The following is a 27671-nucleotide window of genomic DNA, read 5'->3' as shown; positions in this document are numbered from 1 at the left end:
TCTAAGAATTCAAGGTTTTGTTTGGTAGCCCAGGCTGGAGTGCAATGACGTGACACAGTTCGCTGTAGCCTCTTCTTCCTGGGTTCAAGTGATTCTCCTGCCTCAGCCTCCCAAGCAGCTAAGATTACAGGCTCGTGCCACCACACCCAGCTAATTTTTGTATTTTTAGTAGAGACTGGTTATACCACGTTGGTCAGGCTGGTCTTGGAATTCCTGACCTCATGATCCATCCCTCCTCAGCCTTCCAAAGTGCTGAGATTACAGGCGTGAGCCACTGGGCCCGGCCCATGGATACTATTTATAGTTAAGTGGTAAATTATAAGTACTTTCCTTTCCTAAACAACTTTTAGTTTCCTCTGGAAATGTGTTACTGTGTGTGTGTGTGTGTGTGTGCGCACGTGCACGTGTGCACGCGCATACGGTTTTTTTCTTTGAGTTGGAATCTCACTCTGTCACCCAGGCTGGAGTACAGTATCGCGATCTTGGCTCAGAGCAACCTCTGCCTCATAGGCTCAAGCCATTCCCCTGCCTCAGCCTTCCGAGTAGCTGGGATTACAGGCATGTGCCACCACACCTGGCTATTTTTGTATTTTTAGTAGAGACGAGGTTTCTGCATGTTGGCCAGGCTCGTCTCGAACTCCTGACCTTAGGTGATCTGCCTGACTCGGCCTCCTAGAGTGCTGGGATTACAGGTGTTAGCCACTGCACCCAGCCATGTGTGTGTGTGTGTTTTTAAATGTGCTTATAACTAATGTAGCCTCAGACTTTTAGCCAGTGGCATGTTCACATCTTCCCTCAGCTTTATTCTTTTGAAGGAATCTCTATTTTGGACTGCTGGCTTTCCTATTCTGTGACCCTGGGGGTTCTTTTTGCCTCTTCCCTCCCCATTGGATCTTCTGTTTCTGTGTTCTGTGTTACCTTGTTGCTCTGCTTGGTTTTTGTGGAGCATATACCTGTAGTTTTCTGTGAGAAAAGTGTGTCAGAGGTAGATCTTTTGAGACTGTGTGTCTTTCTCTGTGCTTGTGATTGATATAATTTGACTGGGTATGTGCTTCTGGGTTGGAAATAATTTTCCTTCTATATTAGCCTGCTCAGGGTTGCCATAACAAAATACCATAGGCTAGGTGGCTTAAACAACAGAAATTAATTTTCTCATGTTCTGTAAGCTAGAAGTTCAAGATAAGCTTCTTGCCAATTTGGTTTTTAGTAAGGGGCCTCTTCCTAGTTTATAGACACCATCTCTCCTCACATGTGGTGCAAGTCATACCAGATGACACAGTGTGGGGCACCATAATCCCAAATGCTGAAGTGCCTGACGATCAGAAGCCCTGAAGATCATCACCTCTAAAAACCTGAAAATCACAAATGATTGAAATCCTGAGTGTTGAAATCCTGAAAGCCGATTGCTGGGGAAGGGTATAGTATGTTTTTGGTTGTGCATAGGATAGTTGGATCATGTTAGACGGAACTCTTACCTTGTTGTCTTTATTTGAAATTAAGTATTGTTTAAAGAGATGTATGTGGGTGTTGGGTTGACAGCAGGTAGACTTGTGAACTCAATTTTAGATGTCTCCTTGACTAAGGATTACCTGGAAACCTAGTGAAACACTAGGTTTTGGGTGTGTCTGTCAGAGTGTTTCCAGAGGAGATGGAAAAATTCTCAAACAGCATCTAAATGCACTTGCTTAATCACACAACTTCAGGTATGAACTTCTGCCCTTAAAAACCTTTTGTGCTGGCATTGTACAAGTGCTTTTCCATCCTGTTGTTAGTTATTATCCCTGTTTTATAGTTGATAATAACTCATTCACTAATGCGTGAGTCTTGAGTGGGCTGGGGGGAAGATCTGCCCTCAGTGTTGGCAGGCACCATCCAATCAACCAGAGCCCAGACAGACTCTTCTGCCGCCTTGGATGTGAGAAATCCAGGGCTGCCACCCTTTGGACTCTAGGACATACACCAGCAGCCCCCTGGGACTCAGAAAGACATTTTATGCATATTTGACGCCACAGAAGTACATTTTACAACATTGACTTTGCGTGTAAGCATTGTACATATATATGTGTAAAACTGTTGAAACTTCCTCAGTAAATGAAGAGATGTCCTTTTTGTGTATCTGCATTTGTGAAAGATAAAATTTCTTGTCTTTCTGAGCAACCACATATGCAATGTTGATAGAGACCACTGGTGTCCCTGGTTCTGAAGCCTTTGGACTTCGACTGAGCCTTGCCACTGGCATCTCGGGGTTTCCAGCTTGCCTGTCATGGGACTTCCCAGCCACCAGGCGTGAGCCCGTTTCCCGCGTAAATCCCCTCTCATATATCTGTATACATGTTCTGTCTTGCTGGAGAAGCTTAATACAAATCTGGTATTGGGGAAGTCAAATACTTCTTCTTACTGTGTTTCTACAGCACAATGGAACAGATATGGAAAAAGCCTTGCAAAAAGGCTGTGATAAGTGTATGAGGCTACTTAATGGTGAAAGATAAAAATTTTAAAGTTAATTATTATTGGGGTTATGAAAGCAGAAAATTGCTTAATTGCAACAACTGGTCATAACAGATTTTGAAACAGACAAGCATGTACTTCCAAAGTTTGGAGACCACAACCGCTCTTCAAATACAAGTGTAGTGCGTGTTTTGAAGATGATAGAAGTAGTGAAGACAGACAAAAACTACAAGAAATCTCTTTGCCAAATTACTGAGTCATGTAAGACTTCAGCCCATTACACATAGTGCCAATTTGCTATGCTATGTATTTAATCTTCACATCATATTCAATATTGGGGGTATAAGTTGTATATATACTTTTTGTTTTATGCATTTTATGCATGTTTGATGCCACAGAAGTACATTTTACAACATTGACTTTGTGTGTAAGCATTGTACATATATATGTGTAAAACTGTTGAAACTTCCTCAGTAAATGAAGAGATGTCCTTTCTGTGTATCTGCATTTGTGAAAGATAAAATTTCTTATCTTTCTGAGCAACTGCATATGCAATGTTGATTAATTGTGGTCTCATCAAAACACGTAGGTTGTCTATCATGGTATTTTAGATGACTGCAGTTATAAAGCTGAGTGCATGCAATTACCAACCATAGTTATGTGCATTTTAATGTATGTACAAATGAATGAATGAGACAAGGTCTTGCTTTGTCACCCAGGCGGGAGTGCAGTGGCGTGATCATAACTCTCTGTAACCTCAAACTCCTGGGCTTTAAGCAACCCTCCTGTTGGCAGTAGCATCCTGAGTAGCTAGGACTACAGGTGCGTACTCCCAAGTCCAACTAATTATAAAAAGATTTTTTTGTAGGGGTGGGCTCTCACTACGTTGCCCAGGCTGGTCTTGAAGTGGCCTTAACCATTTCACCCACTGGAGCCTCCCAAAGCTCTGGGATTTCAGGCCAGAGCCACCATGACGGCTGTTATATGCATTTCTGCATTTCACTTTTTGACCTATTTATGAATGTAGTTTGTCTGCTCATAACTGTTAGTCTACCCATGCAACTGCCATTATTAGACCTGAGTTATACCTTTTATCCTTGCAAAAATATGCATGTGATTATTGCCTATTTTATTATGTAAAGTGGCCTATGAAGTATTGTCTTTTTTTTTATGTTTCTCAAATCCTCCTTTATTTTTTATTTTTTGAGATGGAGTCTCACTTTGTTGCCCAGACTGGAGTAAAGTGGCGTGATCTTGGCTCACTGCAACCTCTGCCTCCCTGCAACCTCTGCCTCCTGGGTTCAACTGATTTCTCCTGCTTCAAGCTCCTCTGTAGCTGGGATTACAGGCACCCACCACCACACCTGGCTAATTTTTGTATTTTTAGTAGAGACATGGTTTCACCATGTTGGCCAGGCTGGTTTTGAACTCCTCACCTCAGGCGATCCACCTGCCTCAGCCTCCCAAAGTGCTGGCATTACAGGTGTGAGTCACCATGCCTGGCTTGAAATCTCTCTTTAAAAATGTAAATACGTATCTTTGAAACATTTTTCGATGTTTCATTTTGATCTTTTGGTATTGTAATTTTCAGGATTTTAGACTTCAGGGATTTTGATCTTTCAGGCTCAAAAGGAAACAAAACAATTCCCAGGACCAGATGTGGAGTAGATGGGAGTTGGAGAGAAGCTGAAACCCAGGCCCAGCACTGTTAACTCTGTTAATGAGGTTCCAGCCATTAACAGAGCTGTGTGCAGGTGGGCAGCTGGAGCCAGGTGGGGCTCACTATTTGGTGAAACAAGTAGAAAAATGGGCCAAACTCTGCCAGGGACTGCAGCTTCTCCAGAGCAGCTGGTCTCCTGAGGCAAAAGGACACATATTTTGTGAGGGCCAGGAACTGGACCAGCCTGCCGGAGGCTTGGTAACTCCATCCAGGACATCCTCAGGGTCTCCACAAGGCAGACACAGTGCAGCACCGCAGGAGATGGCTGGGAAAAACCCAGGAGCTGGAGGGGACGATCCTGAAACAGTGAGAAGAACATAGAGAAGAGAAAGAAAAGTCACACCAGTTCAGAAGGGTTTGCAAAACACGTCCAGGATTCTAATGTTCACAAAGTTATCCAGGTCAATAATTAGAATCCACTGCAGATGAACATTCAACATGCGGGATTGTGGTATTCAGGATCGTGTCTTTTGAGATTATTGCCCAAACTCCCTCAAAAGGTCCTTTCCTTGGGTTCCTGTACACGTGGTGTCTCATAAGGACACTAATCCTGTTGAATCAGGGCCCCACCCTTATGACCCCATTAACTGTAATTACTTCCTTTCTCCAAGTGCTGGGAGTTAGGACTTCAACATATGAATGGGAGAGGCGGGCACAGACCTTCAGCCAGAACACATATCTTCAGAATTATGTAGACATTGCCTCATTATCATTTTTTTATTGTAAAATACATATAACAAAATTTACTGTCTTAGCCATTTTAAGTGTACGGTTTAATAGTGTACATTCGTAACACTGTGCAGTCATCACCATCCATCTCCTATTCTGCTTTTTATCTCTGATTTTGTCTATTTTAAGTACCTCCAGTAAGTGGAATTATATAGTCTTTTGCCTTTATCAAAAGACATTTTTGTCGTTTTTATGACTGGCTTATTTCACTTGGCATGTCTTTATGGTTCATCCACATTGTAGCCTATATCAAAATATCCTTTTAAAGACTAAATAATATTCCATTGTATGCATATACGGGTTAAGAATCCCTAGTTCTGAAATGCATCAAAATCTTAAACTTTTTGAGTGCCCACTCAGCGCGACAAGTGGAAAATTTCACACCTGGCCTCATACAACACGTAACCTCATGTGACTAGTTACAGTCAAAATATAGACATGCAATACATAGTTTATTTAAAATATTGTGTAAAATTACCTTTAGGATATATGTATAAAGTATACTTGAAACAAAACTGATTATATGTTTAGAATTGAGCCCTATCCCAAAATACCTTATTATGTATTTGAAAATATCAAAAATCAAAAAAAAAATTGAAATCTTGAAACACTTCTGTTCTTAAGCATTTTGGACAGGGGATACTCCACCTCTGCTATACTTCACTTCCCCATTCATCTGTTGATGGACGCTGGGGTTGCCTCCATGTTTTAGCTGTTGTGACTAATGCAGCCATGAACATGGGTACACAGATATCTTTTTGAGATCCTACCTTCAGTTCTTCTGAGTGTAGAACCAGAAGTGGATTTGCTGGATCACATAGTAATTCTATTTTTAATTTTTGAGGAGTGAGCATACGGTTTTTACAGCTGCTGTGCCATTTCACATTCCCACCAATAGTGCACAAGGGTTCCAGTTTGTCCACATCCTCATTGACACTTCCTGTTTTCCTCCTGCAGTAGCCATCCTAATGGTTGTGAGATGTTACTTCACTTTTCTGTTCTGAAACTATTCAGGAAATCTGAAACTATTCAGATATTTGATCATAGAAGACCTATGCTCTTCTCTAGCCATCCTAATGGTTATGAGGTGTTACTTCACTTTTCTGTTCTCTGTTCTGAAACTATTTCAAGAAATCTGAAACTATTCAGATATTTGATCGTAGAAGACCTATGCTCTTCTCTGTTCCAGTCATGCAGTTGAACAGTGATGTTCCTTGGTGTGGTCTATTTTCAGGAAGTTTTTGGGAATTATTTCTCTGATTTCCTCCTTTTTTTTTCTTCTCCCCCCCCCCCCCTTTTTTTTTTTAGAACCCTGTTGCTTGGATGTTGGAAAATGTTGCTAAAATGTTCCATTTTAGGCTTTCAGTTTTTTTCCTGTTTTCTGATTATTTTTTCCTCTGACTTGGCATTTTTCTACTACTATTGTTGGCATTTGTTTTGCTACTTTTTATGGTAGAGGCTTTCTGGAGGTGTCTGGTAATTCTTGATTTTCATTCATATTTAAAAGTCAGGGATACACAACAGAGTTGGAGCATATGAAATTGTCATTCCTTCCCAGCTTTGTTCACTGTAAAAGGACAGAGGAAATGAGAGCCCCAGTATGTATGAACATACTTTGCTCTCAGACCTTCATTTCTGAATTACATCCCCCACTAAAAGGAACCAAGACTCCTTGGAAAAATGACAAATTTCAAAGCTGAGAACAGAATGTATAAGATGAATCCAGAACGTGTTACATGAGGAAATAAGGAAGTGCATGAAAACTACAAAAAGCACACAGGAGCATGCTAGAAGGGGCTCCCACTGGCCAAATGTGGGACAATTTGAACATCAGAATGAATAATGATGTTAATTGGCTGGGTGGAGTTGCTCACACCTATAATCCCAGCACTTTGGGAAGCCGAGGCAGATGGATCACTTGAGGTCAGGAGTTTGAGACCAGCCTGGCCAATATAGTGAAATCCCATCGCTACAAAAAATACAAACATTAGGCATGGTGGTGGGTACCTGTAATCCCAGCTACTCTGGAGGCTGAGGCAGGAGGATCACTTGAGCCCAGGAGGCGGAGGTTGCAGTGAGCTGAGATTGTATCACTGCACTCCAGCCTGGGTGACAGAGCGAGACCCTGTCTTCGAAAAACAAAAAAGAAAGAAAGTTAATTAATAAAATATGAATCTGTGAGTCCATACTGATGACATAAAGAAAGAATAAATGAGGAGAAGGCAGCGTCCCTTACTAAAGTTTGATGCCAGGAGCTGTAGTAGAGCCACAATAACCTCATTTTCATAACTCAGCATCAATTGATTCAGACAAGAATTGCCAGTTGGCACAAAACTGTTGGATGAATGTTCTGAGAACATAGTCTCTAAGTATTCGCCTACAGATTACAAATGAGAATTATTAAGGAAAATGCTCCCTTTATAGTGAAGAAATCTGGCAAACAGTATTTTAACCAAGTGATTGAAATTATCACCAATAATGGGACAAATTGACATCATCTTGTCTCTTTGTGTGATGGTCCAGGAGAAACAAAGCTTCATTATGTAGTACTACTGCGAGAAAGGCGTAAGCCATATTCTTCAAAGATGTCAGTGAAATGAATGGGAAGAAAACGTTGAACTGTTTCAGATTAGAGGACAGTAAGGAAATAGGACATTAGATGTGATACATGATTCTGAATTGGAGGGAAGGGGGATTTGCCATAGAGGACCTTTCTGTTGTGTCTCAGGACTCCGGCAGCACAGCCACATGGTCTGTTCTCATTTTAAGCAAAAATTTAGATAATTATTCATACTTTTTGCAGTGTATATTAAAAAACTACTTAACTGGGAAATTTTTTGTTTTGTTTTGTTTGAGATGGCGTCTTGCTCTGTTGCCAGATTGGAGTGCAGTGGCATGATCTCAGCTCACTGCAACCTCCAACTCCCAGGTTCAAGTGATTCCCCTGCCTCAGCCTCCCGACTAGCTGGGAGTACAGGCTCGAGCCACCACACCCAGCTAATTTTTTGTATTTTTAGTAGAGACGGGGTTTCACCATGTCAGCCAGGATGCTCTTGATCTCTTTACCATGTGATCAACCATCCTCCCAAAGTGCTGGGATTACAGGTGTTAGCCACTGCACCTGGCCAAAATATTTTATTTTCAAAGTTAAATATGCTCGTTTTGATTTGCCCCTAGGCTTGTTACTGTTATTTTTGTTGATTGATTTTATTTAACAAATGTTAAACATTGTTTGTATTATTATCTTACTTGAGGGAAAATATTGAGTTGCGATCACAATGTAGTGTGGGTTTTATGGGGGAAAGACATTAGATGAACAGCATTGTTTTGGAGATGCCTTGTAGACTGCATCCTTGGAGGTTTTCTGTTTGTTGGTTGTTGTGAGACGGAGTCTAGCTCTTTTGCCAAGCTGGAGTGCAGTGGTGCGATCTCGACTCGCTGCAACTTCCACTGCCTGGGTTCCAAGCTATTCTCCTGCCTCAGGCTCCCAAGTAGCTGGGACTACAGGTGCCTGCTACGATGCCCAGCTAATTTTTTCTATGTTAGTAGAGATGTCATTTCACCATGTTGGCCAGGCTGGTCTCGATCTCCTGACTTTGTGATCCACCCGCATTGGCCTCCCAAAGTGCAGGGATTACAGGCGTGAGCCACCGTGCCCGGCCGTTTTTTTCCCCCTCCTTATTTTTTGGCCCTGTGAGGCTTCACTACTTAGAGGATTTTTTATTAGTTCAGTGTCCACAGTTTACATCTTTTTCTGCGGTATTAAGCTATATATGAATTGCGTGCCTTGGAAGATAATTTATATTCTTTTCATGTGCAGTATTTGGCTAATTGACATAAGAGACTAAATTTTAGTATAGCTAGAACTTAACGTTCTACTCATGCTTCCTGATAAAACCTATTAAGTGGGCTGCTGGGGGCATTTAAAGGAAGGAAATTTGAAAATTTTAGTATTTTAAAGTATGGTGTCTTTATAGTGGACCCTACGTTATATAAGAATAGAATTGATGTTTTCAGAAGACAAAGGTAAGAATATGTATTTTTCTTCTTCACTCACTGATAGTGCTTTTATGACATCTATATTTACTTCTGTGTTTCTGTTTAGGATAAAAGCTGAAGGAGAGGGATGACAGTGCCTTTTTTCTTATGTTCATATAGAAAAATTTTAATCAAGTAGAACTTTTAAATTCCTTGGGGTATATAGTTCTTTGTGACCCAAGACCCTGACCCAGCATGCTTTGATGGCAGCTGTCATCATACCAAAGAGAACATATGTGATTGTCTGCTTTTTTTTTTTTTCTTTTCTTTTACAGGAGAGCTTGCTTCTTATCCATATCCCACATTATTTCTGCTAATCTACTAATGCAGTAACTTGGAGGAAAATTGTTACCAGGATAACCTGTAATGGGCAAGGAGCCACAAAGAAGAAAACGTTTCTTTTAATTTTTAAACTTGGTTTGAAAGGTAAGACATGGTTAGTAAGAGTTTCCTTCAATTAATTACATCAAGGAAAGCTGTGGTTCTATTATGAGACCGTGGAGTCTTAGCAAACCAAGTGGAGATCAGTCTCTGAGGCTAGGTGCAATATGGTACTGTGGGATTTTTAGGAAGTTAAATAACAGCCTCTTTAGTCTGCTTTGGTCTGTCTTCAAATCTGCAGAACTCAAAGGATTCTAAGTTTGCAGGGGTTATTGAGAGGGGCACCAAAGAGCAGGCAGACCTAGGAAGCTGAAGTAGTAGCACGCAGAAAAAGACTTGCAACCCAGGCCGCTGCTTCCAGGTTACCGGGCTCTCTGTGTGTATTTTTGTTTTAAACCAGCAAAAGGATGTTTGGCTTCTGGTCAGCCACTGTCTCTTTCTGAGTCCAAATCTCCATCACTTTAAAACTGTTTGTTAAAGATTAGAGGTGGAATTTGCATATTTGGCTTTTGGCTCAGTTGGCACTTAGTAGGAAGTGGCAGAAGTGACAGAGTAGGTCCTTTTGGGGACACGCAAACATACTTAATAAAATTTCACTTGTCCCCATTGTATCTCTAAAAGGCAGACAGAAACCATTTAATGGTCTACCTTTCTGAAATAGTGCTAGCTCTAAGACATTAAGTCACGTTTTACTTGGCTTTCTTTTTATCCTAATGAACGGTTATTTACCAGGGCATATTGGTTCTACTCTTGACTCTTGCAACTGTCTTTTTCTTTTTTGTTTTCGCTGCTGCAAAGCTAGGTCAGGCTTTGTTGCCTGGGGAGATCCTATGGTTGTTTTGCTGTGAGGGGTCTCTGCTTCTAACCACCAGGTGGATGTTTCCTCAGCATCTAAAATACTGCTTTGCATATGATGTCCCCTCAGCCCCAGACCCTCAAGAACAGTCCTACTCAACCCTTGCAGGTTCCCCTTGCACTTAAACAGTGAGGTCCAGTTCTTGCCCCTGATATTTAGATTCTTGTACACAACGTCCACATTCTTCTGCATGAATCCCATGTGGAGAATTCTCTGCAAGTATTCATTCCCCTTGTCGCTCCTTGTCTCATAGAGTGTTTCTTTCTTTCTTTCTTTTTTTTTTTTTGAGATGGGTTCTCACTCTGTCACCCAGGCTGGAGTGTAGTTGTGTGATCTTGGCTCACTGCAGCCTCCACCTCCTGGGGTCAGGCGATTCTCCTGTCTCAGCCTCCTGAGTAGCTGGGATTACAGGTGCACACCACCATGCCCTTCTGATTTTTGTATTTTTGGAGAGATGGGATCTCACCATATTGGCCAAGCTGATCTTAAACTCCTGGCCGCAAGTAATCCACCCACTTCAGCCTCCCCAAGTGCTAGTATTACAGGTGTGAGCCTCTGTGCCCAGCCTCGTAGAATTTTATTATTGTTCTTTGTATTTGAATTCACATCTTCTGGGGCTCAGCTTTCTTCCTCCCTTTTTTGTCAAACCACCTTGGATTGTTCACCTCCTTTGTGGTCCCTCTTTTGTGAACTCTCAGAGTATCTCATTAAATTATTTTAGAATTATTTTTTTCTCTTTTTACTACATTGTAAGTATTTTGTGAGGAGGCAGCTTTAACTTCTTTGTTTCTTTGGTGCTTTTAACAAAATACAGGTATCATTAATTGTTTGGTGGTAGGAGCTAAAATGTCAGAGACATTTCTCAGGATAATATTTTTGAGACTTTCTCCCTCTCTCCCTCCCCGTTGTTTATTTTGTTTTTCTTTGCTGGTTGAGAGTCTTAGCTTTGGCAGCTCCTGGAACAATTTCTTAACTTTAGTTATTCCTCCTCCTCCTCCTTTTACACATCTCTGCTCATCAGCATGCTGTCCCACGCTAGAGGGAACTCTTCTCTTAGGAAGTTACTCAGAAGTCTCCAGGAGTCCTGGAATCAATTCTGGGTGGTTCCAAGGGTTCCTGGAGAGGAACAGCACTGCAGGCATAGGGCACTTCGGAACAGAGGCAGGCAAACAAAGCATTTGTTGCAAAGGGCAAGGTAAGAAATATCTTAGGTTTTGTGGGCCAAGAGGCAAGGATTTTTTGAAGGTGTTTATATACCAAGAGACAAATTTTCACAGGTTTTGTTATTGTTGAGATTCAAAATGTAATAACTGAATTCAGTTTTCTGTAATACAGCTCTCTCTACTAATAAGAAGATTGGAATTCTTTTTCTAGGGCGATAATATTTCACCTAATTGGTCTTTAGAGTTACTCTCTCATGAAAATCTATTGCAGATATACATCTAATCTGCTAATACTGATCTGCAGCAAAGTTTTATGTTTTTCATCTTTGGAAATGTCTTTTAACACAGGTAGGTACTCCCACATTCTCTGTCATTCCCCAAGCAGATTACTTCAGTTGAGTATATTCATTATTTGGAAGGCATATGTAGAATTCTCTTGGATTCTTTTCTTGAGACTTACCTTTTAGCACGTTATTACATAGTAAATTAATAATTTCCGAGTCTAGTTTGGGCGAAAGCTCCTTAATTGCACAACTAAATGGATTTTGAAATAGGGAAATTTCCTTTGCCTTTACATCAAGGTCTGTAAAATGCTATGTTTCGGCTCAGAAAACATGTGCACTGCAAATTTGTATGGGAATGGAGATCTCATCTACAGGAAGTGTAAGAAGCAGGTTGACCTTCCTTATCAACCAAATAAAGTTGTTTAAATGACATTAATGTAGTATATGATTCACATGTCAGCACTGTTTTCCTTGTAATTTTAGGTTGAATTCAAGAACACTGAGACTTCAGTTAAGGCAAATTTCCACAGCTATCCAGTGTTCAGTAATTGTCATCCACAACCGTTCTCCTTGTTCTGAAAAATTTCAGTCTTTGCCCTGTGCTCAAAAAAATCACAATAAAACTTTACCAGTGCAAGCCAGGGTGGTTAAGTCCATGAGTGAATGAAGTTTACTGTTGGTGCTACCGGTTCAGTAACGTGATGGATTTAAAAGTCTCCAAATGCCTGCTGGCGAAATAAAAGAATAACTGTAAGCTTTAAACTCCTTAAATTTTTACAAGTTTTCTAAGTTTGTTGAACTAAGCCTTTTCCTGTTCTGTACACAACCACAGTCAATTGTAGCATGTCCTATCAGATGCTACTTTAGGTTGCCTTTTCTCAACGTCTTTGAAAATATTCTGCCTATAGTTCTTTCATGAAGGCTGTTCATGGAGGCTAAAAAGTCAGAGGTATATCACAAGGTTTATAGCAAAAAATAATAAATTGTTCCCTTTTTCTCATCTCCGAATTATTCACTTGAGATTGCTACCTTCATCTTATTTCCACATTTCTAAATAATTTGCCTATATGTAGCTGCTTCTAATCTACTTGGCTTCTAACTATGAAGAGGAGGTTTTAGTTCTTAGATGGATAGCTCCTTCCCCCCTTCATTTTCCAACATAGCTATAACTTTTAGATAAAGTCAGTATTAAGGGTATGTATATTTTGGTTATTCTTTAAATCCCTGACAAAATTTGCAAAATTCTTTTCAGTGTGGTCAGATACATCTGGCAGTCAGCTGTGACTCCTTGGAGTCACTTTTTCCAAAACCCTCTGCCTCATGCCGTCCTCTGTACTGATTACACTTCACCTTCTCCGTGGCTGCTGGTGTTTCTCCTCACCTTTCTTCTGGGAGTTGTCTCTCAGTGACTTGGATTTCTGATTTCATGTATTATTGTCATGTTTTGGTGAAGAACATTCTCCAGTAGCTTCCTGAGAAAGTGTGAATAGATCTGTCAGACCTTCCATGTCTGAAAGTGTTTTCTAGAATTGATACTGAGTTGTGTCCTTTTTTGTGCTGTTTTTATGAGCCCCCCACCCCTGAAGGTTTAGATATATCATCTCTGCTACCGTAGAACTATATACCTTGGAGGATTTGTTGCACCACTCATTGCGATGGCCTGTGCAGGCCCTAAGGAGAGCCACATTGGTTAAGCTCTCTTAAGGAAAATGGCTTTCTTCTATTTCCTATCCACCCCTCCAACCTTTTTTTGTCTTTTCATGAAGTTGTTGGCTGTTGTTTCCTTTTTTTCTCCTTTGTCCTTTATTGTGTTGTGTTACTAGAGTTTCCAGAGCAGTGGAGAATGCGTGGGGTTCAACCCACTGAGCATCTGGAAGGTTGCATAATCTTTTCTATTTTCTTACTGGAGCTCCATTTCAGCTCAAATGTAGCTGTGTATTGTGCCTTTTATATCCAATGGACTTTGAGAAGAGATTTATAAAACAGCATGTTAATCATTTGGTACAACCTTCCTCTCCAGAACAGGAACTCCTTTTGTTCTTACAGAAAATCATTCAGGCTTTGCCAGGGCACCTCCAGTTGAGGAGCCTCGCATGCGGCACAGCCCTCATGTTTAGCAAGTTCTGCTCCTACTGCTTGTGGGTAATTTGCACTTTTCACTTACTGGTTCTTATTTCATCCTTGAGTACAATACAAGACAGTCTTCTCTTCTATGCTTTTTAAGATATTCAAAGGGAGTTACTTTATGGCCCCAAGTAGTGAGCCTTTCTGCTGCCCTGGTCATCTCTTTGGATGCCGTATGGTTGCCAGACTCTTCGTTTTCCTTCAGAACAGGATATGCTCTTTCCTGCTGTGACGTTACATGCTCAGGGCAGGCCACAGTGGGATTAGTTTCTCCTCTGGTCCTAGACATGATTTATCTATTACTATATTCTGACATTTCTTTGCTTATTAGTCATACCATAATGTTAGAACTTTATATTGGACTTATAATCAACTGATATCTTAGGACTTTTTTGTTTCTTTTCTTCAGCAGTTTTCTTCTTTCTGTCTTTCTCCCCATTTTCTTTTTCAGTTTTTGTCTGAAAAGGACTTTATATTCATTGATATGAAATAAATTTTTCTTGATTCATCATGCCAAACAATGACTGCTGACTTACCCAGCAATAGCTCTTCCTCCTAGCTTTGTGTTTTCTGTGCATTTTGACAAGCCTGTGGCATCCTGCGAGTCCATGTCATAGGAGCCCCTGGCCGCAAGAGCTGAGCTTGTCCAGATCCACCAGCAGCGCTGTTCAGGCTGAATGCCTAACTACCTTGTCTGCGAAGTGATTCTCCACCCTGTGCCCGGAGGTGCATGCTTCCCCTTCATGAACTTGTCCTGAGAGCCTTTGGCATGTGAGGCTGACCTGCTGTTGCTGCCTTATGCAAGCTGAGGACACAACACACCTGGCGCAGGCTGGGGTCGTGCTCTTGTTGGCTGCTGCTTTGACTAGGAAGAGTGCACACTTTGAAGCTAGTCAGGCCTGGGTTTGTGTCCCAATTCTGCTAGCATGTTCACTAGCTCTGGTCTTCAGTAGGTCATTTGATCCCTCCGAATTTTAGTTTTTCCATCTGCAAAACCTTGAAGGTATGAAGCATTTAAAAGCATGAAGCCCAGAGTCTGGCAGTATGGTAGGCACCTAATAATTAATTGGTAGCTGCTGTTAATAATTATGTTTCCACTTTTATATAAAGTTGTAGTGTCCAGACAGTTAATGTAATTGTGGAATAATTAGGAGAGATTGAAGGTTGTTTTTCCTAAGGACGTATAAAGACCAATTTTTGCTGGACTTTCATTCCTGAGCAGTCTCAGTAGTCTAGAATCTACTTTAACTTTTCTTGCACATTAGGTTGCATACTGTGAAACATTTACAAAAGAAAGAACTTCCTGAAGGTTAACAGTTTATTACTCCTAATCTGAGGCTGTTGAGATAGCCTTGAATACTTAAGGGTTATATACAGTTTGATCGAAGTTTGCTAGGGAAGGAAAATTGAAAATAATAGCTAAAGCTTTTAAAAATTGGCTTTTAAAAGATTTTTTTGTGACCAAGTTGCCAGGTCTGTCTTTCATTATAGAATTGGTTAAACTGCAAAATAAATTTGACAGCTCATTTCTTAATCTGAAGACTGCTTCTTATTTACCATTTGCCAAAAGCATCTCAGTGTGCTCCTGAATTTCTACTTGATTAGGAAAGGCCATTTTCTTTGGGTACCTTGTCTGTAAGATATATGAATAATAAATTACCGTTGTCACTTGCCTTAAGTTGGGTTAGTCATAAATGGCACATAACCGGGTTTCACCTAATGGAAACTTTGTCTTGGATTTTCCATGTCTTCCCTTCACCACACGTTAGTATAGAATTCCCTTTCTAGCCGGGCAGTTTCACCATTCTTTATTTGCTTAGGACCACCTCATGTCTCTTCAGTTTTGGAGAGTTAGAAACTTTTTGTGTTGTTGCAAATAGCCATGCCAGTCATAACCATGTTTCCTGTTCTCCTCCAGTTACCCAGTGCTTCCTTTCTGATGTTTCACTCATATTTGTTCGCTTTTGGAATCCTACCCAGTTTCAGAGATTCCAAGAATCTTGGACATTTCAGATAGGAAACCTTTCTAGGGCCCATGAGAATTTACTGATTTGACTTTGGCTTAAACATTTTTTTAAATTTTGAGACAGGGTCTTACTGTGTCAACCAGGCTGGAGTGCAGTGGCATGATCTCTGCTTCCCAGGCTCAAGTGATCATCCCACCTCAGCCTTCTGAGTAGCTAGGACTACAGGTGTGCACCACCATGCTCAGCTAATTTTTCGTACTTTTTGTGGTGGAACAAGATCTCCCTTTGTTGTCTAGGCTGGTCTTGAACTCCTGGACTAAAGCGACTCACCCACTGCCACTCCCCTAAAGTGCTGAGATTACAGATGTGAGCCACTGCGCCTGGCTAATGTTGACGTTTATGATACTGTCTTACCTGTATTCACACACTGTCACCTCCAGCATGCACATGTACATCTGGATCCAGCTGGGTGGTGTTCCTTGCCTTTCCCCTGTTCCTTTGATCTTTTAAGAAGACTTCTGGCAAAAACCCAGCTACCGTTGTGCCATTCTCATTACTTGCCTTTCCCCACACAAACTCTCAGTTGCATTTTAACAAAACTTATTCTTAGTATAAATAACTCATGCTTTGCATATACTTTGACTGAAGTTTTTGAAATTGTAGAAAATAGGCACAGAATTCAAGTACATTCCTGTACATTCAAGCTTTCGTAATGATAATTTGTAGGTGAACACATTACTGTACTTGCTTTAATTTGAACTAGTTGACAAAAGTAAGGCTGGATTTTGTGGTTGGTGGTTGACTATTTAAATATAAAAGCGAAGTGAATGTTAATATGTTAATCCTGTATTGCTGTTAGCATCCTAGCGGTATATGTGGAGTTAGTATGGGGTATATACAGGCATTTGCCTACTGAGGGTTGTGTATTTCCCAGAATTCTAAAAGCAAGTATAAATTTGTATCATTTGATACCAAAGTACAGGTCCAGAATGAAGAAAAAGTGGAAATTAGACTTTGAGCAGGCAGAATGATGGTGACGTTAGAGAAGTAATGGTCATTTAGTATGAAATCTCTTAGCCGACACCTTGGTTTTTAATGTAGAGGCCATTGCAGAGCATCATCCTCTGCTCCGGTGGGTCCCTCTTCAGTAGGCTTGCTCCTTTCCAGTCTGTCTTTCACAGTGTTGACAGTTAGGCATTCATACTCTAAATCTGTGCTTGCAGACTCCAGTGTCTGTCTTATCACAGTGGACAATGCCTACAATGCCCCACCTCAGGTATCTTACCTTCATTCTCTTCCTTTCCTGTCCCACATTTAAGTCATATTCACACTTGGCCAGACCCAAAAGAGGTTTGTCCTCTTCCTTCTCTCTTCACCTCTGTAAGAAATACAAACCCTGTTAAGAGTGTACTAACCACGGCGTCCAGGTCATCTCCATGTCACTTCCCCTGTCGGCTTCTGTTCAGAATTGTTTCTATATGCTATTAAAATACTTGGTTTAATCTCTGCTCTAGAGTTTTTTTTTTTTTTTTTTTTTTTTTTTTTTTTTTTGAGACGGAGTTTTTTTCTTGTTGCCCATGCTGGAGTTCAATGATGTGATCTTGGCTCACTTCCACCTCCACCTCCACCTCCTGGGTTCAAGCGATTCTCCTGCCTCAGCATCCCCAAGTAGCTGGGATTACAAACATGTGCCGCTACACCTGGCTAATTTTGTATTTTCAGTAGAGACAGGGTTTCTCCATGTTAGTCAGTCTGGTCTCGAACTCCCAACCTCAGGTGATCTGCCCACCTCAGCCTCCCAAAGTGCTGGGGTTACAGGCATGGGCCACCGTGCCCAGCCTCTCTACTGCAGATATTTTAATGCACACTTGCCTCAGTTAAAACTCATTGGTTGTGTCCACTTCTGCAGCATGCCTGCATGGTGCTGTGCATTCACACACAGCCCTTTGTGGTCTGGCCTTGTGTTGCCAACTTAATCCTACTACATTCCCAAAGGCTCCTCCTTCTTGCCCTCAGAGCCTTCTCCCTGCTGTGACTCATGAAGCTACTGGTTCTTCCTGTCCACTGCTTTCAGGCAGGCGTTTCCTGGCCTGGAATGTGTTATTCCGTTCCATTCATCACCTGCTAAATGCTCCCTATATTTTGAGGCTCTGCTTAGGTCATACAATATCATTTTTGGCCAGGTTGTCTTCCCTGTGGAACAAGGTTGAAATTTTTGCCTTCCTTTGTTCTCAATTTTATTGTATTTTTCAAGGCTGTAGGGATCATCTATCATATTACTACTATATTTCTTAGCACAATTCATGTTAATACTTTAATACCTATTGATTAATATAGCATATTAAATGGATTTGATTCCTTTATTCTCAAAGAAAAGCTTAAAGTATCAAAGCAGTTTCGAGCTAAAACTGGAAAAGATTCTGGAATACCTGGGTGGTAGAAAGCTGATTGCTTTTGACACCTTTGGAAGAAGCAGTTGCAGAGATACAATAAAACTGGGTTTGCATTTGTATTGCTGTCTTCTCTAAAGAAATACACTGTCTAATAGACACTCTCATATTTGATTTAATTTGTTGGGAGTGGGGATACTGTACCTTTATGAAATTGATGCTTTACTAAGACTGGAGAAACAGCTACTGTGCGAACTTTCTGTGTTCTGTAGTCGTTTTTCCTTAGTAGTTGGTGAGAGCCGCTTTCAAAGACCAGCTGCTTTTACTTCTTTGTGTTCCATGTTTCTGCCTCCTCTTGTGAATGTTTCCCTGGGCATTGAGCTTTGCTGTCAGGGGAAGGAGTTTATCATTAACTTACACACTAAGAGATAACCTCCATGGGAGTGACTCTGCATTCTCCTATTAATAGACACTTTCCTCCCTGGCCCCGTCTTAGTGCCATGCCGCTTTCAGCATGCCTGAAGCAATCACCAAACCCTCCTGGAGCCCAACACTTTCACATTTGGATCTTGTCAGGCACTGCTGAACTAAGCTTCCTGCATGCATGAATTCAAGCAGAGAAGGAAGTCCTCGGCCTCCAGGTGTCTGGACACTGCATAAGTAGATGAGCCAGTGTGAACAGCCTTGCTGCAGCTTGATTGTTGAGTACATCCTGTTCCCCAGCCTGCTTATAAACTCGGCCAGAGGTTCAGTGTAAATGCGTCTGCTGCTTATGAAATAATCAGGGGATGCAATGAGGTCTGTTTCCTAGAGGATGAGTGAGAATTCTAGTTTTTTCCACACTAATCAGATATCATTGTTTCCCAACATTTTTGAGTGGCCTAGGCATTGTTCTTTCTTCTGAAAATATATTTTGAGTTTGCTTATATTGAAATCAATTCTAAGAGACGTGGCTGTTGTTAAATTTTGCTTGTTAAGTCTAAACCAGTAATGACCCAGCTGTGCCTCTCCATGCAAGATCTAGCTCTTTGCATTATTTCAAGATGAAGGATTTGAAAACTTTGTTATTGGTATAAATGTTTCTAGATATTAGAGGCTACAAAATATTTCTAGTGTTGTTGTGATCTACTTTTTTGAGTTGAAGAATTGTTACATTTCATGATTTCTCCTGTATATTTATGTTTCAAAAGAGAAGAAAAACATGGCTTATAACCTCTTTGTACCTACCCCACATTGGCTCCTGGGTGGAAAACATTGTTAGTGATTGTAGCTCTGGAAGGAGTTGGGAGACCATTTCAGTGCTGAGAAAGACTTTGAATCATAATTGTAGCAATAATGTCATTAGAATGGGGCTGTCTAGTACAGCAGCCACTGGCCACGTGGGACTCTCGAGCATCTGAAATGTGACTGGTCCAAATTGAGAGGTACTGTGACTGTAAAATACACACTGGATTTGGAACACTTAGTACCAAAAGAAATAATTTAGCCCTGTTGGATATAATGTATTAAAGATACTTCTGAATTTAATATTATCCGTTGTTTTTCTCGTACTTTTTTGATGTGGCTACTAGAATTTTTTTTTTTTTTTTTTGAGACGTTGTCTTCTACTAGAAAATTTAATGTGTGGCTCATAAGTTTATTATTTCTGTTAGGTCTGAGTTGGATGATAGAGCTCGTGTTCTGGTAGTTTTAATAGTGGTGAGAGAGGGGAGTGCTGAAGGGAGACTTGGTTGTATAGGAATTTCAACTTGGGCAGTTTGTGCTTGGATGCTTTTGCATAAGATCATGTGAAATTTGTATGTCAAATGTTTTCTTCATATATATATAATATTAAAAGTCAGTAACACATTTTGTTGTCTTAAAGCCTTTCCCATGTGTTTTCTTGGACAGAAGCAGCTGCTTCTCCTATTTTTGTTCTGTTTATGCTCCGTATGTTTAGGTAGCTACAGCTACTACTAGAAATATCTTAATGTGTGTTTATTGCCAGTCTGGCATATGATACCAGATATTCACTTCAGTGTTGCTATCTTGATGATTCCAATGGTGCCAGTTATTAAGTGTTACAGACATAGCTGGTTTCATGGATGTATGACCTGTGCAGTCTCACAGGGCTCGGAAACACTTGTATTCATTTCTGTGCGTATAAAAGTTTGGGAAGCTTTAAAGCTGTTTGGGTTCTGTCTTCAAATGCATCATAATCTTTGAATATTTTTTGGAATCTCTGAACATTTTGTCCTGGGCTCAGCTAGTTCTGGGCATAGTTATTTCACAGTTGATAGTGTACAGATTACTGTACTTGGATACAAAGTTGCCAAATTTAAGCAGAGTGAGTTCATATGAATAGAAGATTTTGACTTTGAAATTCATTAAAGATCTTACTTGTCATCCCTACAGTCAGCTGCTCATTTGTGGGTAGGATCACCAGTAGTTTCTCTCTTCAGAGTTCTAATAGTTTATCTTTTGTCATGTTTATGGTATATGGTATGTTATGTTCTGCCTCTGTCTTGAGTGAAAACCCATCAATATCAGCTTTTTCAGAGGGAGTTGCAAAATAAATAACACAGTAATGTTTGCACTAGTATCCTCTTCCTATGTTTTTCATGGCTGTTTAGTCATTTTCAATACATGTATTGCAATTTGTGAAGACGTAGATTAAAACAATCCCCCACTTGTGAATTACAAGCTGTCAGCAGTGGTTTCAAATTGGGCATCAGCGGCATCTGGGAACTAGAGACGCAGAATCTCAGGTCAGAGCCCTGTTTTATTGAGTCAGAATCTGAGACTGTTATTTATTTACTTATTTTTTAAATTTTAGGACAAGGTCTCACTCTTGCCTAGGCTGGTATGCAGTGGCATGATCATGGCTCACTGCAGCCTCAGCCTCCCAGGCTCAGGTGATTCTCTCACCTCAGTCTCCCGAATAGGTAGGCTGGTCTCAAACTCCTCGGTTTAAGTGATCCACCCATCTTGGCCTCCCAGAATGATGGGATTACAGGCCTGAGCCACCATGCCCAGATGAGACTGCATTTTAACAAGACCTCTAGGCTAGTCATTTCTGTGCGTATGAAAGTTTGGGAAGCTTTAAAGCTCACTGATTTCATTGTTAGACATATTTATTGCCCCAGTAACTTCTGTTTGTGTGAGTGTGTGTATGTTGGTGCCTGTGTGTTCCAGCTGCTACTGTGGGTCTTACTGACTCTCCACAACCTGTTTATTTGCTAAGGATCCTGAGACTTAGAGATGAAGTAGCTTTCCTGAGGCCTCAGGGCTAGTCAATAGTGGAGCTAGTGTTGGAATCCAGGCCTGTTAAAATGCTTAATGATCCTAAGCAAAGGTTAGGGGATTTGTATATTTGATGAAAACAAAGGGTTATAGGTAGTTTACATAAATCATAATTGGACCCCTATACTAGCATTCTACTAGCAGTGCCTTGGCAAGTTTTACAGATAGACTGATGTTCTTGTTGCACCTCTTGTAAATGATTTAGCCACTGTTCCAGTTCCTAGTTCCTGTGTCAGAGGCCAGGTGGTATCCTTTTTCCAGAGAGTGTCACTGCTGAATGCCTTGAATTCAAGGTACTTTGCCTCAGATTTTGAAAGGCTTTGGTATCATGAAGGTATTTTAAAAATTTAAGAGGGTCATTAAGTAAAGCAGTTGATCTGAGGTGAATAAATTCACTCAACAATTGGATGCTTTGATCCTGTTTTGTGTATGTAAGATGGCAGTTTCCACTTGTTTTATGTTAAGGGAAGGTGGGGAACAGCAGACTTTGTCGTCCTCTGGCATCAAGTAACAGTTGACTCCCCAGTGACCTGCTTAACCCTTTGCCCTTTTGGAGAAAACTCCATTTTCAAACTACTTAATCCAACTTAGAAAAAAATTGTAGGATTTTGAAGAAAGAGAGTAGTTTGGCTTTACTAAACTCTTGGCCGCACTGACTGGTTCGTTGGAAGAAATTATCCTTAAATCCTATTTAAGCACAGTCATGAGCTGCATATGTGATGGTGCTCCCATAAGGTCACATTGAGGCTGAAAAGTGCCTGTCGCCTAATGACTGATAGAAATGGTTAGTTTTGGGGGATTCTTTAAGGTGACTTTGCTACTTTAGCTAAAAACATCTTATCATGGTAGTGTCTATTTTGATACACAAATAGTTGCCATTGTCACAACTGCCTCCAGTATTCAGTACACTGTAACATTGTTGTGCAGGTTTATAGCCTAGCAGCAATAGACTGTACCAGAGAGCCCGTGTGTAGTAGGCTAGACCGTATAGGTTTCTGTGAGTCACTCTATGATCTTCAAACAGCAACGAAGTCACCTGCCAAAGGATTTCTCAGTCTGTATCCCGGTCATTATTCGTTGTGTGACTGTGTATTCCAGGTTGTGAATTTTAAAGGGTATTTGTATTTACTAAAAACAAGTTGTTGCTGACTTTTTAGTTTTTCTGAGTATTTTAGAGTAGTTATATTTTTAAAAGGACTCCATTTTACCTCAGGGCGCCGGGCAGTTGAACTTTGTAACTGTTACTTCATACCCAGCCTCTTTCTACTTGAAAGAGTACAAATGGAAGCGAAGGTCAAGCATGGGGACTAATTTACCAGTGCCGTTTGTTTCCAGTCAACTTGCTGTTTGGCTAAAACGTAAAATACATAATTTTTGGATAAGGAATCTACTGTGATTATATTTTGGTTTTGAGTTTGTAGTATGTCCAATACAAAGAAAATTCACCATGAGAATGTATGTTTCAAAGTGTTCTGGTCTGAAAAATGCTATTCTAACTCCAAATAGTGAGGAGCAAAAGGAATTAGTTGGCTGAGTGTGGTGGCTCACACCTGTAAACCCAGCACTTTGAGAGGCTAAGTTGGTCGATTGCTTAAGGCTAGATGCTTGAGACCAGCCTGAGCAACATAGTGAGACCCTGTCTACAGAATTACAAAAAAAAAATTAGCCAGGTGTGGTGGCATGGGTCTGTAGTCCCAGCTACTCACTCTGGAGGCTTAGGTGGGAGGATCACCTGAGCCCAGGAGGCAGAAGTTGTAGTGAGCCAGGATCAAGCCACTGCATTCCAGCCTTGGTGACAGAGTGAGACCTTGGCTCAAAAAAAAAAAAAAGGGAATTAATCACTTTGCAACAGATGGTTGCTGAAAAAAACTCCTTTTCTTGTGCTTACATCTCAAGTTTAAAATAAACATAGGAAACCCACAAAGTCCTGGCTGGGGGATTAGAGGACCTGGTTCATCAGTTAGGCCACACTGCAGGAGCACACGGGCTCTGCCACAGGAAGGTTGCTTCTGGCTCAAACAACTTGGGCAGGGACTTAGAGAAGTAGGTAGCTTTCTTCCATGTGGTGATTTGAGGACCAGGGCACATTCCATGTTTTTGTTCTACCATCCCTCAGGGCCATTTGGTTGTCAGCATTCAGCCAAATATAGGGGAAGGCCCATGGGTGGTTTGATGGTTCCCGGTACAGTGGAGGAACCATGTCTATGGCCACACCTACGTGATGAGTGCCCCAGGAAGGGGAGAATGGAGACAGCCGACTGTCAGCACCTCACTGGGCAGGGTGCAAGGGCTGTGGGGTAGATGCTGGGTGGATTCAGAAGACTGCAGAAAGCAAAGGGATTGTTAGTGGGACTTTTATTTCCTCTGGAGCAAATAACACTACATTCTTCTGTAAAAGACTAGACTGTAAATATTTTAGGTTTTGTAGGCCACAGATAGCCTCTGTCATATATTCTTTTTTTTCTTAAAACAGCCCTTAAAAGATGTCAAAACCATTCTTAGCTGGCAGTCTCAGCTGGATTTGGTTTGCCAACACCTTATTTCATCACAATTAGTTATCACTCTTCCTTATAAATCCAGTATTCCTTTATAATAAGGTTGAGATTTTGGAAGTCAGTTTTTATTTGAGGCAAAAAAGTCATATCTTGGTTCACAATTCAGAAGTGTCACTTTGTCTAGTTGTAGACATAGCTTCTCACTTGATTGGTCAGTGTATACTCTGTTTATTGTTAGCTGGAAATAAGTGCTTGATATCAGATTCACTTTTTTTCTGATTTATTTCTTAGTATTTTTTCATACTTTGCCTTTAAAAATATGAAAAGTAAAAAAATAAAAAACAAAAAGTATGAAAAATAATAAAGACAAAGTATGGGGGAAGAGTAGTAAAAATATATTTTAAAAAGATTTTGTGATTTTTAAGAACTTAGACATACGTGAGCTGTATTACTCCCAACAGAAGCATTGTCGGTAGCACTGACCTTACTGTGTGCCCTCAAGCAGCCAACCACTTTTCTTTCTTTGTGGGAAAGGAAACCCAACTTCCCCCCCCTCCATTGAAGTTACCTTTTGATATATTTTTCTCTTTTTTTCTACTTGTCAGTTTTATTAGTAGAAAATTGCATAATAAAGGTATTTTGTTTACCATTTCCCACTGATCTGAAAATCACAAAAAGCATTTATGTCTAAGGTTTATATCCATTGACCTTTCCCCCAAAGTTCTTTTCCTGTTACTTGCATGTCATCTTTGCCCTTATTTCTTTAATATTTGTATTAGAAGTTGGTTGCTCTTATTTCCTTCACTGGCAAATGTGTTACATTGCCTCCTGAATGGCTTCTGCACATGCCCCTACCCACCCCTCATCTTGAGCAGAGAAGTCATATGAGCCTGGGAGCATAGTGGCTGCCGTCAGTGCTAGGAGCTGTGCTTTTCCAGCATGGTCTGTGATGTCATCTGCACATAATTCTTAACTAATCCAGTAGAGGAACAAGACAGCCGTGCCTCTGACTGTGGGCCACCGCTTTGTGTCATCGCATGGATCTTTGTGCTCAACGTGAGTCCTGCACATTGACTCCGCTTGCAACATGTTGCGTGTCCAGGTGGATCATCACGGTGGCTGCCATCCTTAAGTGTGTCTTGGTCCTTTTGCAACACCCTTCACATTTTATAATATTCCTATTTAAAATTTGTTTCTTAAGGAGCTTTTGGAAGCTTTCTTAAAATTCTGCTTGGCTAGGCACGGTGACTCATACCTGTAATCCCAGCACTTTGGGAGGCCTCAGGTGGATCACTTGAAGTTAGGAGTTTGAGATTAGCCTGGCCAACATTGTGAAACCCCATCTCTACTAAAAATACAAAACAATTAGCCGAGTGTGGTGGCGTGCTGTAGTCCTAGCTACTTGGGAGGCTGAGGTGGGAAGATTGCTTGAACCCGGGAGGCAGGGGTTGCGGTGAGCTGAGATCATGCCACTGCATTCCAGCCTGGTGACAGCCAGACTGTGTCTCACAAAAAAACAAATAAAAAACTCTGCTTATATTTTAAATACTATGATCATATGCTTAGTAGTAAAAAGTTTAGTGATCTCACTGCCTGTCCTGTGAAGTGGATGTACTTTTACTCAGGAGCCTTGAGTCACCTGCCGTTGTACAGAGTTTTTTTTTTCCCCTCTTTTATTCCTGGATTGATGAGTGTTTACACTAGCAGTGTAAATGATTTTGTCCTCTGTGATCTCTATTTTTAAAAAATCATTTTGAGGCAGATGTTTATAAAAGCATAAAATCAGGATATATTCCTGCCTGATCTCCTAATGTGGGTGGATTTTTTTTGGGAAGCGGAGACAGGGTTCTCACCCTGTTGCCCTGCTGGAGTATAGTAGCACAATCATGGCTTACTATAGCCTCAGCCTGCTTAGTAGCTACTACTACAGGAATGCACCACAATGCCTGGCTAATTTTTTGAATTTTTTTTTCTTGTAGAGATGAGGTCTTGCTGTGTTGTATAGGCTGATCTGGAACTCCTGACCTCAGGTGATCCTCCCACCTTGGTGCCTGCCAAAGTGTGGGGATGCAGGTGTGATCCACTGTGCCTGGCCCAAATATATACTTGTAAAAATGTGTGCTGTGTATGGATTACCATCCTTTGCAGCCTCCTTCCTTTCACCTAGGCTATTTTAAATAGCATGTGGATGTTAGCATGCCTTTTTGGAGGTAATGCTAACAGGACACCTCACTAAGTGGGTAGTGAAGCTCCAACTTAGAACTAGGTTTTGGTTTGGGGGTTACAAAGAGTAAGTATGTATTGCGAAACTCTGGTTTAGGAATTCTGCAGTGAGCATCTTTGACAGATAGGAAAGGTCTTTGAATGATCCCAACTGAGGACTTTCTGTGATGCCGTCATCCTGTCACATATCTCAAAAGTGGCTTTTGAGATGGTCCCATCATGAGTGGCATCTGTAGTTCATGTAGTGAGCCCTCTGTTTTATGTTTCCATGTCTAACAAATAAGTACCTTTTTTAGTTCTATAATTTGAAGAAACAAACTGTTTTCCTTGTTGAGGAAGGATGGGCGTGAAGCAGAGGAAAGAATGTGTATGTGGCGTAGTGACTGTATTTCATTGTCATGTTTTCCTAGTAAACGGAGGAGAATCAGTTTCTCTAACTTCTCAAGAATTAGATTTCAGTTTTTAGTATGTATATTAAGAATGACACAGATTTTACCAATTTATTTATTACTTCAGGCTTTTGACTCATTATGAAAGTGTTGGCTTGCAGTGATTATTTAGTTCTTTAGTCGTGTTCTAGATAGTAGGCCTCACTGCTTATCACTTGTTTCTGAAGATATTCTGTTCTTCACCCTTAAGAAAAGAGTGACTTTACTCCTTTTCCAGCATCACTTCTTAACACAGTATGGATGAATTCCTTTTGAAGGTTAAAATCATTCCAAGTTTTAGCTTTCAGCATTTTCCAAGTCAAAATTTTTTATCAATTAAAATATTTTCTTTTCTGAGAAGGAAAAAAACCCTGCCAGTTACACATTAAAAAGTATTTTATAGGTTCAGTGTGAAGCTTATTTAACTTATGTGAGCCAAGTTGGCATTTTAGACTGTAAAACTGAACTGAAACATGAATTGTGGAAAATTAATGTGTAAAGTTGAGATTTTATGAAATATTTTCTGCATTTTCTTTAGACCAGCATGTTTTGGAAATTTGATCTTCACTCATCATCCCACATAGACACACTTCTAGAAAGAGAAGATGTAACACTGAAGGAGTTAATGGATGAGGAAGATGTTTTACAGGAATGTAAAGCTCAGAACCGCAAACTTATAGAGTTTCTGTTAAAAGCAGAATGTCTCGAAGATTTAGTATCATTCATTATAGAAGAACCACCTCAAGACATGGATGAGAAGATCAGATACAAGTAAGACAATTTAATCTTCTCTCTAGGGTGGGACTAAAGTGAAGTGTGGGGTAGGATATTACAGTTCTTGCTCAAGAATTCTCCAGTGCAACTGTCACCATTTACAGAAGGGTAAGATGGTCAAGAAGGACTGGCTCAGTGGAGCACAAAATCCATTCTAGAACTAAGTCCAGGGAATCACAAGAGTTTAGAAATAGAGTGTTCTGAATTTCATTCAAAGGTTTTCCGGAAAGGCAGTGTGCTTTGTGAACAATGATGACAAATTTCTCAAAACAGTCAGGTGATTAAAATATTTACTTTACAAATAGGAAGATGGAGATTATATGACTATGCAGAATTGCACAGCAGATCCAAGTTAGAGCTTGGGGTTAT

General features: G+C 40.6%; 1 protein-coding gene across 30 annotated transcripts in view; it reads left to right on the top strand.

Moving 5' to 3' along the window:
• The window catches only part of PPP6R3 (protein phosphatase 6 regulatory subunit 3), a 149816-nt gene that overhangs the window by 42565 nt on the left and 79580 nt on the right, over positions 1–27671 (top strand). For 27 of the 30 annotated variants that reach the window (XR_005201608.1, XM_017536938.2, XM_017536935.2 and 24 more), the window contains 2 exons: positions 9211–9361; positions 27067–27299. Coding sequence is in view for 29 of the 30 variants with exons in the window: in XM_017536938.2 (XP_017392427.1) it covers positions 27073–27299 (227 nt within the window). In the remaining variant the exon portion in view is untranslated. Of the gene's footprint in view, positions 1–9210; positions 9362–12102; positions 12370–22486; positions 22498–27066; positions 27300–27671 lie in introns of those variants that run through there. The other 3 variants (XM_017536922.2, XM_017536925.2, XM_017536924.2) reach the window with 3 other exon arrangements.

The sequence above is a fragment of the Cebus imitator genome, unplaced genomic scaffold, assembly GCF_001604975.1.
Source record: "Cebus imitator isolate Cc_AM_T3 unplaced genomic scaffold, Cebus_imitator-1.0 Scaffold102, whole genome shotgun sequence".
Lineage (NCBI taxonomy): Eukaryota > Metazoa > Chordata > Mammalia > Primates > Cebidae > Cebus > Cebus imitator.
This window is presented reverse-complemented; position numbering and strand designations above follow the sequence as displayed.